Source organism: Solea solea, chromosome 12 (genome assembly GCF_958295425.1).
Source record: "Solea solea chromosome 12, fSolSol10.1, whole genome shotgun sequence".
Lineage (NCBI taxonomy): Eukaryota > Metazoa > Chordata > Actinopteri > Pleuronectiformes > Soleidae > Solea > Solea solea.
This window is the reverse complement of record NC_081145.1, coordinates 23,719,139-23,734,190: the sequence shown is the minus strand read 5'-3', so window position 1 is coordinate 23,734,190 and position 15,052 is coordinate 23,719,139. Positions and strand designations below refer to the sequence as shown.

Genomic DNA, 15,052 nt, shown 5'->3' with positions numbered 1-15,052 from the left:
GTGCTGACAGCAGGGAAAATACCAAGACTGTGCAGAGCTGAGGGGAATAAGCTCCTGTCACTGCTGGACTGCAGGGACTGGGGGAGAGAGAGCTTATTGGTGGCGTTCAGCGGCCGTGGGACGCGATGGGGCTGCTCCCAAATTGGGTCGCTGGTCATATGTCTGTCAGGCCGCTTCCTTATTTAGAAGGAAGGTGTAAAAACAGGCCCACTTGTCACCGGAGACAAGTGCGCCGCCGCCGCCGCCGCCGCTCCTGCTGCGCCCTTCAAGAAGTTTCCCCCTAAAATCTGGTTGGTTTTTTTCCGGCTTTAAACTCACACATGATCTTGGACGCGCGCGTGCCTGCGGTGCGTCCGCAGACCTTCAGCCAGGGTTCAAGACCTCAGTGTCGGTCTGCTACTGACGTGTCCTTGAGCAAGACACAGAGTCCCCCCACCCCCTCCCTCCCTCCCTCCCCCAGAGCTCCACAGCACACAGGCCCAAGAGTGGAACCCTAATAAAAGTATCAGATTTTTACACGAGTACTGGGGTTGGTGAGAACTGTGAGGGGCAAACTGGAGAGGCTCGTCTTGAGATTCCACACATAGTCCGCGTGTCATTCCTTGCGACATGAAAGCCTCTGCTCTTCTCTGTGTAACAGATAATGCCAGCACTCAGTGAGAGCACATGCGTCAGAGAGCGAGGCCAATGCAGCTGCGCACCAGCTCTCTGTGCCACACACTCACACACACACACACACACACCACTTCCCCAGGACTTCCAAAGGATGGCACCATTGCCATGTTATTATTTGAGACACTGGTGAGTGAGGCCTTTACTCCTCCATGCAGTGAAGGTCCAGTGTGTCAAAATTACATAAAATAGATACTTCACGACTTAATCAAAGCTTTAGGGAGATTTTAGCTTCTAGAGATTCAGTCTGCATTTCAGATTTACCACATCTATTAACCCCATCATGTAATATTAAGATTTTAATTTAAAAAGTTGTTTTAGAACTGTAGATTGTAACTTTGTAACATAACAAATATCTGTTGGATTCAAACCAGCAGCTCCACACCACACTGGTTCTTAGTATAGCAGTGTTTTGATCTGGAGACATTCACGCTGCACATATGGGAAATTATTTTTTATTTATTTAAATTACGGAGGCAACAACAACATTAGGTTGGAGTGAGGCTGAAAACACTAAGAAGCGGCCATTAAAACTTTCAGAAGTACATTTTTTTACTGCCCCAAGAAGCCTGGTTCTTGGGTCAGGAATCCTCCATTTGTTACCAGGAATCCTCCATTTGTTACGTAGTGACTAATGATTGCAAGGAAAATGCAAAGACAACATCTCATTGACAACGCAGTTGTTTTATTTTGTATAAAGATCTATTTGGTAACTGCATAACATACACAATATGACCGTAAGTATAAGGAAAGTGAAATACAGCGTTTTTTGTTATGGCTGAATGTGTTTATGACAGTAACACAGGTGACTTAAACCTTATGGCAACACAAAAAAAATGATCTGACAAAAACCTGATTAATCAACACGAATGAAATCAACACCAACAGGGCAACAACTCCACCTCCTCCCCGAGTGTTTATCTGTTAAACACGATAACAGATGAAGAAACAAGTGGTTATATAAAGTCCCGGGAAAAGACGGTAGTGACAGAACGATGAGGTTTCTTGTTTGCACCTGCACCAGAAATCAAACCACCAAGCATCTGAGCTGTGTGACAGTAATAAAACGAGTGATAAAATACATGGATGAAGCCCACAGGTGGGATTTGTTATTCCCACCTGCAGCTGACGTGATGCACACGGACACCAGCAAACGGCTCTGTGATGATCCCAAAGCCACAGGATAAATGAGGGGGGGTTATGTTAAAATAAATTATAGCTTTGAGGACACTTCTATACCACATCTATACAAATAATTTATCTTTTTTGTTTTTTCACAGAAACAGCCTTCACCATTGCACCTATCAAAAGATGTCAAAAAAGGCCCATAGTTTAATACGTGCTATTTTGTAATAAAAGCATAATAAATAAATACATATGTACAAAAATTTTAAGAAACATGTACAGGCACTTGTAAAACAACCTTTTTCCTGACACTTCAACCACTATAGGTTATATAATCCTGTGCATTTTGGTGGGAAAAGGCAAATTTCTTTTTAAACATTTTTCTCAGCAGTAGTGTCAACATGAGGGGGACAAATCTTCAGGGGTGTTTTGAGGGACTTCGGGGATCCAAGGCAGAAGGGACCCAGGGGGCCCTACGTGGCAGCGAAGCAAGCTAGTGGTATTACGCCTTCTTATGGGGTTTGCAACTGTAACGTCACTGCACTTTCCTTTATCAGCTGAAACTTTAGATGGTTTCTCGCAAAACTGCTGCTCTCCTTCTAGTAAGAGCATTCCCCCCTGTTGCGACGCCCCCTCCTGGAACATTTGTAGCAAATTCTTCATCACAGCCTGGATACAAAACACGTGATTTCACTTTCCAGTTGCAGCACAAGCGTGGTGTGAACACATGGGAGTGCACGTGAAAAATGGACATAGTCTTTCAATTTGAAGCCTTGAGATTTTCGTTTGACAGACGCCATGACAGGTTTTTAATCACTGGAAATCCAGACGTCACTTGCAACCGCCGGGCACCAATATGACGACACCAGCTGTCAATCACACTGGTGTCGTCTGTTTTCCTCTTAACAAGAAGATCATTTATAAAACTGACATATTTTCTTTTTGAGGAAGAGCCGAAACTAGTGATTGAGACCAATAACCTCCTCGGGAACATGTTTACTGATGTTCGAGTAAGAAGCGGGGTCATTCAGACAAATTATTTTGATTATTATGACTTCCATCCTACAAACTGGAAGACTATATCCATTGTTACATACAACGTCCATGTGTTCATACCAACCTGCGACTTGAAAAGCTCATCTCAAGGCCACGGTGCATCATAACAAAACAGCATCATATGGGCTTAAATCAATACACTTAATTATCATCACTGTGAAAAAACACCTTTTCATTACCCTCACACTTAATTACTCAAGTTTACTTTCACACTATCTGTCCACCATGTTTAACACACACACACACACACAATCAAACTCAAGCTTGGCCTTCAGCACATCAATGCCTTCTCTGGCATTGTTTTCAGTAACTAAATGTCTCCATTTTTTACGGCATGATTTGTTTTGGTCTTTTCAGGAATGGCTGCTATGTATGAAGTGGCCTTCACCGTGTATCTCTGCCCCTTCACACGTGGCACTACTCTGCGTAACCATCTGGATGTCAAAGATTGTCCTTTGGGAATATAGTAAAACTCGTTGGGCAAACTGTTGGCACTGCGACATTGGGGACACTATAAAAAAAAACACAGTACTAACCTGAGACAACTGTCCTCCCGATCAGACGCACTACGACAGGGAGGAGCATCCACTTACTCTTGATTATCTAGTCGGAGGCTGTGTGATAATTCCAGCTCCAGTAAACAAATTCAATCATAAACCACCACAGTCCGTAACCTCACCTCAACAGGTTGCATAACTAAATTCCCATAGGGATGTACAATAAAAATTTGTATTAAAAATATCTGCAATAAAACCGTTCTTTCAGTAACAGATTACACACGGTGGAAAGGGGGAGATTAAAGATTAGGCCAGCATCTAAGTACAAGTCAATTCCCATTATTTTATACACAATGGTCGGTTGAATGGGCCTCCTCAGCTTTGTCAAGCCTGGGGAAACACTGGAAAACCGGCAATTAAAAAAAAAGTCTTAATAAATGCACTCAAACTGCTTGTAATTTCTCTACAAGTTAATTAGCTGATGTGTTTCGATGTGTTAATTTTAAAACTTGTGGACAAGAACAAATGAAAACAGCAGGGTGAGTAACTATGAGTCTGAGGTTGATGTGTTCTACAGTAAATCTGTTTGGTCTTACCTGAGGAAAAAGATAATGGACAGAAAAGATGTTGCAATACGATGTTTTCTCTTAAGAGAGATTAATAAAGACTTGCATTCAGCACAGAGTAGCACATTTTGTCGTGAGCACACAGTGGGGGTTGATAAGGAACTTTTCTGTACACCGATATTTTTAGCACTGGCCAATTTCTCTTTTTCGCCCTCTCCCTGTCACGTAACTAACAAACACAAACTAAACACAGAGCTTTCAATCAAAGAGCAAAGGCATTGTTGGAACAGCAGAGCACTGCCGAGTTTCAACCCATGGAACCTGAATGATCGATTATCTGTAATTCCCGTCGTTTCCCGCGTCTTCCAAAGTAAAATCTCAGCATTTGAGGTCCTTTTGGTCGAAGACAATGTGACTGGCCAGGTAGATGGCGACAGCGCCGAAGACGGCGGAGCAGATGATGTAGGCAGTGACGGACTGTGCGAATTGAACGATCATGCCCATGAAGAGGGTGGGGATAACCTGAGAGAGGAGGAAGGCGCTGTCCAAGATGGCAAAGTCCAAACCTATGCCGCGTTTCTCGAACCCCACGTCCGCCTCCTCCTGTTCGGCGCCAGCAGCGATGTGAGATGAGCCGTTCTGGCCGTGTGGCACGGGGTAGTAACTCTCCTGGCTGTAGAAGGCATGCCCGTAGGGAGCCCCTGTTAAAACAGATTGATTAAGGCCAGCCTCCGCTTCCACTGAAGTCAAAAAGTCCCGCTTGGGTTTAATACCATTTGTATGTATGGTTTTGGTTTTCCTTTTTGGCATATAGACCTGCAATGAGAGAAGAAAAGACTCAACCTATTTCCCAATGTGTCAACAAAATAACCTTTCATATACAGGGGAACTCAGTGTGTGCTTACCTCTTTCTCCTTGTGGTAATGGCAGGTGAGGGTATAAGGCAAAGTCTGCAGCGTGGCGTATGCATAGCCAGTGAGAGCTGACATCACAGTGACCAGGACCACACTTTTGGTCAGGCAGATGACCAGCGCAGAGAACGTAAAGCTCACCATGCTGCTCACGTAGACTCGACGTGAGCCAAAATGGCGAACCAAGTGACTCATCACCAGGGAAAAGAAGGTTGAGGTAGCACACTGCAGGAACAGGCCCAGACTGCCCATGCGGATACCTGAAAGAAGAATTTAGTGTTATGGCCAGAGTAGATGTTCGAATCAACACAAGCTATTTTCTCAGAAATGATCTAACATAACATTCAGTTGTATATTTTTCACGTCTAGTGAACAATAAAACCCGTCACTTTTCTAAAGCTCAGAAACATACCAGCACAGATCTGCTAAAAATAACTTTTTAGAAGAAAATTACAAGTTCGGGTGAGCTTTTCACTTCCTGACATACTTATAAACGTCACGTGACTGGGGTGGGTCAAAATATCAATTTGGTGATATAGTTTTGCTTCCTCAAACAATACGATAATCCATACGCCAGGGCAAATATCGACATTCTATTTAATAAATGATGGCGCTCTAAAGTAAACAGTCCCTGCCAGTTTCACTCGCCGGGTGTCGCTACTTCATGTCTCGTGTCTTGTGGTGGCGCTGCTCTAATGAATGAGGGAAACTTGGGTGGAAGTTACTTGGCTGAAGAAGAGGGAGTTTACAGCGGGATAACGGTGGAGAAAGCTACGTTAAGAGATGCTCCATCCACTTTATGCACTCTGTTGTCTATGTTGTGTATAAACAGAGAAAACCTGCTCTTTTGTTTTCTTCGGTTAGACAGATATCGTGATGTATCGCTATATGATTGTATTGCGATACCGTGATTATCACAGAATCGTGGTATCGCTATATTATTGGTATCATGGGCCATGTTTCGTATCATGAGGTAACCTGTGATTCCCCAGCCCTACTAGGAAAAGAGGAAAATGGACCCAAAGTAAAATGTCCTGCTTTTAGTTTTCTTCAGGTTAGACAGATATTGTGATGTATCATTATATGATTGTCTTGCAGTACATTGATTATCACAGAATCGTGATATTATTGCTATCGTGGACCATGTAACGTGTACCCTGAGGTACATTGTGACTCTCACCCCTACACACCGGGCGTGAACAGTTGTTCACTTTCAGAAACCACTACGAATGAAAAACAATGATGGTGAAAAGTTAGCGCAGGTATTTATTTTATAACAACACGGTGTGATTCATCTCAATGCAGCTATTGGTTCAGCTGAAAGTGGAGTCGTATCCACAAAGCACCAATCAGGAAGTGAGTGTGGGTAGCTGTGAAAAAATTCTCAAAGGTCTGTGTTTCTTTCTGTCCAGACTGAATTGAAATACTTGATTTTCTGTGACTTAAATGGAGTGAGCAGTGTTGAGGGGGCTCTACAATGCTGTGGTAGTGTGGACAGCAGAATTCATGCATTTTTAAATGAAAACAGAGGAGTATGGATAAGTCCTGTTTACCAAAGTGGTGTAATTCGTGGCCAACGCTGGCCAGACATCAAATGTGGTTGAGATTTCACAAACAGACTGAGGTAGAATATTTCAACCAGTTCAACCAACACCAGAGGAAGCATTTTTCACATTCTCAAGCAAAACCAGGATTATTTATGTTGTCTGCATGCTCGTGTTTTATCTGAAAAACTTAAATTCTGGTTCTCTAATTCAACAGTGAGAGCAGAATTTTCATTTGACCCCCGATATTTAAAAATCACATGACACAAAAGTTCTGAAATAATGAAATAAGAGGTGTAGTTCCTGTTTAAAACCACATTAACCATTTCATTAGGTTGACTTTTGGTACTTAGCTATGGTAGCTGGACTGACTACACGTCTAGACTGTTGTTTCAGCCAAGGATTGGCCTGATAACTCAGCTTGCTGTCAGTGAACAGAGTGGGTCAGAAGTTCAGCGGCAGAGCACTGAATCATTTGTGTGAGAGCAGTGTGTGGATCGTATTACTCCTGGAAAGCAAAGCTGCTCAGCCCACTTTACAAACACTACAGAAGATAATGAGAACTGAAATTGAAGCCAAGATATGAAAGATTATGGAACTGAAGACTCGACAAATAAATGCTGTGCATTACAACAAACTGGGATTAGGATAAGAGGAAGGTGGCCCATGCAGCTATGAACCTAGGCAGATAAACTTCATGCAGAGGAGCATCTACAGGCTGAGTGATGTGGTTTAATAACTTCCGCTGTGTTTCAAATTAAACAAACACGACTCAGACAGACCTAAAAACGTAATGTGCTTCGAGCCGTCTACCTGGCTTGAATGAACATGTTCTTTGTGTTTTGATTCCTTGACTTTAATTCTTTGTGAGTGTGACATTCCTTGTGGTCCGGCGAGTACAGGGAACACAGGCGGAGGGAGAGGAAAAAGTAAACAAAGTGGGGGGAAAAGAGAAAGAGGGAGGTGTGCATTCTATTTCTATAAATGGATGGGTGAAAATGTCCAAAGAAAAGAAGGGGAATGGTGACATGAAGAAGAGGTCAATGGGAATGGAAAGATAAATGAATAGTAGTGGGAAAAGATTGATTAAATGAGAAAAAGCTGAAAAAACAGTCAAAGGCCTGATGGGGGATTTAAGGTAGAAAGTCTGGCTGAACAGTAAACAAAAGGAAACAATAAAATACTTTACTCGCATATGGCCTGCTGTGTTAATAAACCTGAGAATTCTCAACATGGGGCAAGATGGTCTGTCCCACATCTGTTTACATGGACTTTAGCTTTCCACTTACTGTCCTTACATTGTTGTTTGAATAAGATCTGATTAAAGACACACTTCCCAGGATGTTCGTACACCACAGTGACAAAACAGATTTATGCATGTGTGTGTCTGCCTTTAGACACCCTAAAGGTTATATTTAGGTAGAATCACAGAGCCGAGCATTTGCATAGCTTTAGAATAAAGCCGTGCAACTGTCTGGCAGGATTAGCAACAACTCAGTGATTTGCAGCACAGGACAGGATAAAGAGTGTGTGTGCATTTGTTTTCGATTTCTCAGGAGCAAGGGTGGGAAAGCAATTTACACTGGTCTGGCTTTAGTATTTGCATGAAAAGATATTACTTTTGCTCACTGTTCAGTGATTTCACTACATAAAAATGTACATATCCTCACTGTAAGTTTAGACCGAATGTATATTAACTGTCAGTCTCTTGCTGCATATGTGCTATAACTTGACAGGAGCCAATATGGAGGTAGCAGGAAAGCATGTAGGCATGCAGGAACACAGGCTCTGTCTGTCTCCACCTGTGCCCAAGGAATGTGATTGCATCCTGGCCAGCTGGGACAGAGCACAGCCTGGATGGACCTTCAACCACATACATGAGGGTGGGAGTTGAATGGTAATCTGTGTGACGGGAGTCAGTAGTTCAACAGAAATGTGAAACAAAATCAGTATGAGGGTCATGTTAGGAGCTTACTGAAGCCACATAATATCCAGAGGGTGTTCTCCCAGCAAGCTACCAATACATTTAGAAAGATATTATTTGAGGAAATGGGGAAAGCTCACATAACACATCCTGTATCTTAAAGAGAAGTCAACTTACCTTCATCGTATCTCTGCTTGGACGCACTTCCTGGTAATGCGCTGGGCACGCCTTCATACAGGCCTTCCCCTACAAAGTCTGTGTAAAAAAGCATAAAGGACATGACGGCCATCCAGCTGCACAGCTGAGCTACACAGAGTTGCCTCATCACTCGCGGGACGTGGCAGTAGCTCCTGTAGATGGCTGGAGTCATGGAACAGCATGTTCTCAGTAAGCACAGCAGAGGACCAGCCTTCAACAGCCTCAGTTTGCACTTCAGCAGGTTGGAGCATGAGCGTGGCACGCCGCAGCGGCCAGACTCCATCACGCCAGACCCTGACTCCAATATAGATCCAGAACTCGCCACGGTACTGCTGGCGAATAAGGGTTCCTCAGACGTCTTCATGGTGATGAGCACGCTGGAGATGAAGATGAAGCTGAGGAGGGAAAAGAGGCACTCTGCTTGGCCTCCTAGGTAAATGGAGAGAAATCCATGACTCCAATCCAGTGCTGGTAGTAAATATCCCACACATCCTCCCAAGCTGACCATGAAGGAGAACATGGCGAAGGCTTGGCCGCAGTCCTCCTCATCCTTGTACAGGTCAGACAAAAGGGCCTCCAGTGGTGTGAAGCACACCTGTCCACAAAAGTCAAGGAGTCCCACCCCAAAGATAAGGATGCCCACCTGTAGAAAGAGCATAAACATGACTATGGTAGAAAACACACTCATGTGCTCTAGCTATATTTTTATCAAAGGACACACTACCTGAAGTGTGCGTCCACCCCAGGCAAAATGGGAAGCCAGGACATCAGCGTGGGGAATGATGAAAAGTGCAAGAAGGACTCCCAAAGACAGCAGCCAGATGAAGGGCCTCCTTCTGCCGTAAGTGCTGTTACATCGATCACTGGCCGAGCCGATCAGAGGGATGAAGAGGAGGCCAAGAACTGGACCGATGCCTGTGAATAGAAACAGAAAAACCTTAGAGACAACACTGACAAAACAATGAATGCAAATGAGAAACATAAAGACAGAGGGGTGGTTGAAGTAAAACACAATCCTGTGACAACAAGTCACAACAATAACCAACAAATCGAGACACTGCAAGAGAAAGACAACATATGATCTGAAACTCTTACATCACACATTACTCTTCCAGCTGTACTTTAGTACAGTATCTGGGAAAAACAACACCAAAAGCACACATGCCTACAGTGGAACATCACTGCTCAGTGTAAGTGGCTTACAGCAGTGACTACTGCATGTGCCCCTCTGCCATTAACACTGATTGCTGGTGATGATTCCTAGTATTTCCTACAGATGGCCTGCAGCCTGAAGGTAGCTCCCTGTTATCCTCATCCTCCACACATGGCCAGATCGAGCTAATTGGAACACACCAGGACACAGTGGGTGTTAACATAGAGACACACATGCAATATCAATAACGACGAGATCTTGGGGTGTGACATTTAAAGGCCCCCCCCCGTGGATTTTTCATTACAGACGAGCACATTTTTGTTTCATTACGTGTTTCTCATTAAAATGCCGTTCGTGTACAGCTATTGTCTGAGTTCAAATGTAAGACACAAGCGGGAAAGTGCTACCAAAAAGAGAAAGACTTTGCTGTATTTGCTCCCCAAAAATGGGACAAATTGAGACTAAATTTGGTGCCTAAAATGTACTCCTTTCAGAGAGTAGATATACAGCAAATCCAGACAGGTAAGCAGTCAGGCAGGATTATCTGTGAACATGTCAGACACACTCCACCACATTTCTTCCTGCTGCAGCTGCAGGGGTCCATCATTACAATCTTAACCATCTACAGCTGTGACATGTACCGTCTCACACCAACACTCACACACACATGCTCTCCTGTTATGTAGTGTGTACAGTACGCACACACACTGAACACATGTATGAACACAAACGTGCACATACACGTACGAACACACGTAAATATTCCGACACATGACCTAGTCTCCTGCCTGAATGCCACACGTGGTCTTACACAAAATACAGATAAAAATAAAGCATGAATATTGAACACCTTGGTGCTTAAAAGCGTTGACGATCTTCTCGACTAACAGAGGGGAAAGTCTAAAAACAGGAAAACAACTGGAGGATGAAACAGCCAACACATGGCTATTAGATAAAGTAGAAAGCAGCCATCTGAGAAGCTGGCACTACAGCTTGGGGAAAATTTGCTTTAAGTCTCCCAAGACACAAAATTTATCTTCATTCAAGTAGCACTCAGGCACTCCATTATAATGCAGGGAAATGAGAATTGGAGTGCCATTTCCAGATTGGTTTACAGTGCAGGCTGTTTGGGAGGAACTCCACAATGAAATCATTTTTCTTCATATCGCCAGCAGCTGTTGGGGAAACCAAAGAGTAGAAGTCTACATTGTTTGTTCTTAACACTTGAATAGTTACTTCTGTCGTGTACATTTAGCCTTTTTATTTAAGCATTCAGCATTTTATCTATTATCTGTGTAATTACAAAGACAATGTCTCAAACCTTTTGGCCTGACAGGTTCATGCAACTATTAACTTCACTTACAAGTAACGTAATGCGTGATGCTAAGTGTACCCTAGGGCTGAAACGATTAATCGATTACTAAATGAATCGTCATCTATTTTGATAATCTCCTCTAGAAGGCAATAGTGTGTGTAGCATCATTATGAAGCATGGATACTATAAATAGTCCAGTTTACTCATTAAAATGATGAAGACGATTTTTCTGAAGACTTCATTTCCCTTCGTCTCATTTAAATTTTAATCCTAAAGATGCAATAATTGATAGCGGTGTCAGTGTGGGAGATGGTGGCAGCTTGCTCTCCTGCTGCTTTTCAATTAGTGCTTGATTAACAGGTGAAGTGGCCACCTATTAGAGTAACAGCCTCAATTATGTTTTATGACCTGAATACAGAGAGGGGACTGGAGCCCTGAGGCACTTTCATGTCCCTGTGCAACAGCCATCACCACCGCTCACTCAGTTAGCACTGAGTCACATATTTTATGTATCAAACCAGTTTTGTAAATTTCCCCATTGTGAGACAAATAAAGGATTATTTTTATTTTATCTTAAACCAAAAAAGTACATCCCTGCTGTTATTTATAATTAGGGCTGGGTAGTTTCCATTTTCAGCTTCTTAAATGTGAATTTGTTCTAGTTTCTTTGCAGCATATCATAAAGAAATCATTACAACTGAATAACTTTGGAATACATTTGGTTTTCGGACAAAATAAGACATCATTATTTCCATTTTTCAAAATAATTTCGCATAACAAATAAAACATTTAACTGAATTACAATAACTTTAACAGGAACAAACTTTAAACTTGAGCAGTTCATTTGTGGGAACAAACATTCAAATCAAAAGTACGCAACAGGCACATGAACGTTTGCTCTTCTTCATCTGCCACAACCCAATATTCTGGATTGTGATCAAACAAAGAAGCACAAGGATGATTGACGTAGGTCACTGCCTTCCGCACACAGTTTGCCTCCATCACCTGTGGACAGACATTTCACACGGAGCTGCAAATGCAAATAAAGTGATGTGGATAAAACGATGGTTCATTGAAACAGCTCAACTCACACTTTAGTGTAGCCACAGCACACAAAATGTTCAGGCCACATAAAATAAACAACATTTTTTAAGCCCCATGACACGTGCCTTTAAGAATCTATCATTCATATCACTCAGACTAGAAACAATTACTAATGTGCTCAGTAAACAAGCCACAAAGATAATTGTGAATGTGTGTGCAAGACAAAAAGACACACACCATGGACAGAGAGGATGAGATGATGAAAGAGCATGCAGAAACTGTGAGCCCGAGAGTGAGACCTTACCTAGAACCATGGTCATGTAGCGCTCCTCCACTCCAGCCTCCAGCAGCAGCGGGGGCACGTATGTGATCCCAGCTGCCAAGCAGATCTCCAGGCCACAGGTCAGGGAGTTCAGCAGGACGAGACGCCACTGAGACCTCCATCCGGGCATATTTACGCGGGCTGGCTCGCCTTTCCTACCCTCTGGGACAGCCACTACTGGGGGCAGGGGCAAGGGGGGAAGCTTGGAGAGGCAGATGGTGCCCCAGTGGGACGAGCGGGCTGTCGGGCAGGGACAGCAGCGAAGACACGTGGAAGACTCAGATGACTTAGAAGATTCATCCTTTTCCAAGCATTCTTGGTCTGGAGAGGGGAAAAGCAATAGAGAACAGGGAGAATAAATATACAAGGTTTTAGCAGCTTTCCAAAAGGAAACATGAACCTGACATCCAGCACATGTGGCTGCATATTATTCATTCACACCATTAAAATACACGAGTAAAGGCCAATGAATACTACATTAGACAGGTCATTCTCAGGATACTACAGCTGGAAGTCAGTGGGGCTCATGTTGCATGGGGAATGTCAGAGCAACAGCTTTCTTAAAACATGATCTAATCTGCCTCAGATTCCAACATATTTTCCAGCACCAGAAGTGGCTGCAACAGTCACAAGGATATGATACTGGTATATTCTCAGAGCTCCTCTGCAACAGCTTCAGGACAGCCGGAACAACAGGACAGAGGAGATGAGTCAGCTGGAGCAACGTGGCAAACACACAAAATTTGCCAACAGATTTCATTCTGCCTCAACTGCTGAGCTTCCCCTTTTTTTTTTTAACCATCTTAAACAGGAGCGTTTGAAAATACCTCGTATTTCCCATCCTTTTCAAATTCTTAATAACACTAACATTGGTGGAATCAGAGCTGTATTATCTTGTCTTCCTCCAGCAGATTACTGCAGCTGTGGCGCTGTCCATGTGAGACATTATCACCTAAAAAAGACATTGGAGTATCAGGAGACGATAGGGCACAAGGGAGGAGTGAGTAAGACTCAGGTATGAAGCCAAAAAGCTGTGGTTGTACCAGATACAGGACAAGTGACAGCAAAATCATCCACTATCGTCAAGGTGATGTTGTATCCGAGGTCAACCACAAGAACCGTCACCTATTCATTTTCTGCTTACTATCCTACGAGGACAGAGAACTCAGCCGTGCCTTGAAGGTTAACATTTCCAGACAATACTTGACATTCTCTATTCATTTCATGCTGACGGCTTGAAATAAAGTGATGAATTTTCAGCAAAATTAGGATCTCTACAGTGTTAATCGGTCCAATATTTAGTGGGATTTTAACTTAAACCCCCGATATACAATGGTTCATTTCATTTTCACTTCCCCTTATCGAGCACAAAAAAAAGAAAAACCCACCTCAGATTATCATTAGCGTCATCGTGCGTGAACAAAGTGTGTGTTCTTTTAAAGCAGAGGGAAAGAGCAGGAACAGTCAGAACATAATCAACAAGGTGCTATATTTGCATTTGGTGTGACGTCCCTCTGCCAATGTGCGCCATCTGTTCTTTCCCAGCAAACAAAATGGACGTTATCTTCTCCGACATAACTTCAGATCAGTTTAAGAAGATACAGTGTGATCAAATCAGTCCCACGCCATACGGCATCCACTCTAACCAACTGCTTCCCTATAAAATAAATGAATAAAATATATATAATATAATCAATTCAATCATTTTCTGATATTTCATGGACCAAATGAGTAAATGAATCAAGACAATAGCCGACAGATGAATCGATAATGAAAATAATCCGTAGTTGCACCCTGAAGAATAGATACATATTTTGTGACAAGTGACACAAAGTAAGACAAAAAGTCATTTCTATATAAAACAAAAAAGAAAAAAGCTTTCATTTAGTAACCCTGACTCAGTTTTGCCTTTCATCATTATAAATTCAAATGAATGTCATCAATGATGCCATCAGAGTTTATGCATTTCAGTAGTTATGAGTCCTCATATTTGATTTCAAAGACTCTTTGAAACGCGGAGTAACAAGTTACATAAATGCATGACTGAATGACCCCCATCAGGGAGCCAGCGTTGGCCCCCGCCTGCCTATTAGAACCCTCCACCCACATGTCCTGTGTGCATACATTCAACCCCTCCCCCCTGCATTTCTTCCTTATCCTCCTTCAACCCCTGAGGTCAGCGTCGTCTCTGACCTGCATTCTTAGAGCACTCCTTTGACATCTCTGCCTACAACTGGTTATGCCTTTATAGTTCTGAATTTCAGTGTGAATGCTTTCCATTGTGGCCCCAGCTGACTCGCTGTCAGACTTTCTCACTGGAAACAGAGGGGGCCCCTGGTGACGAGAATAGAGAAATCTGATTTGTCTGCCCAAGGAGCTGTGACTTGTCTGGGTGCCAAATGCAAGGCAGATTCCTGTGCTTTGTGAATTGAATGCGCTGCTTGAGTCTTGATTGAAGAGGTGGTGATTCAGAGTTAGGACAGGAGCTGAAGAATATCTAATTGTGATTGTTTTGACTGAAATTGCGATTGTGGTATGATTCCCGATATTAGAGGGAATCACTGAAAAACATTTAAAATGATCAATGTGTGTGGAGGTCTGTGCAAAACACAGGTGTTGTGAGTGTGATGTGTAAGCCAGGATGATATTCAATCTAAAATCAAAACAAATATTCTGCCTCTTGCAGTTTTGAAAGTAGGCCATATTGACAATTTTGCAGCGCACC

The 15,052-nt window shown here is 42.9% G+C and overlaps 1 protein-coding gene across 3 annotated transcripts in view; it reads right to left on the bottom strand.

Moving 5' to 3' along the window:
- Positions 1–1,337: 1,337 nt before the first annotated feature.
- slc45a3 (solute carrier family 45 member 3) overlaps positions 1,338–15,052 on the bottom strand; it is a 35,434-nt gene continuing 21,719 nt past the window's right edge. For all 3 annotated transcript variants that reach the window (XM_058644977.1, XM_058644978.1, XM_058644976.1), the window contains exons 2-6: positions 12,310–12,648; positions 9,218–9,408; positions 8,473–9,136; positions 4,822–5,087; positions 1,338–4,732 (exon numbers count right to left, since the gene is read on the bottom strand). In XM_058644977.1, the coding sequence (XP_058500960.1) occupies positions 4,295–4,732; positions 4,822–5,087; positions 8,473–9,136; positions 9,218–9,408; positions 12,310–12,457 (1,707 nt within the window). In that variant the 5' untranslated portion in view covers positions 12,458–12,648 and the 3' untranslated portion in view covers positions 1,338–4,294. The remainder of the gene's footprint in view (positions 4,733–4,821; positions 5,088–8,472; positions 9,137–9,217; positions 9,409–12,309; positions 12,649–15,052) is intronic.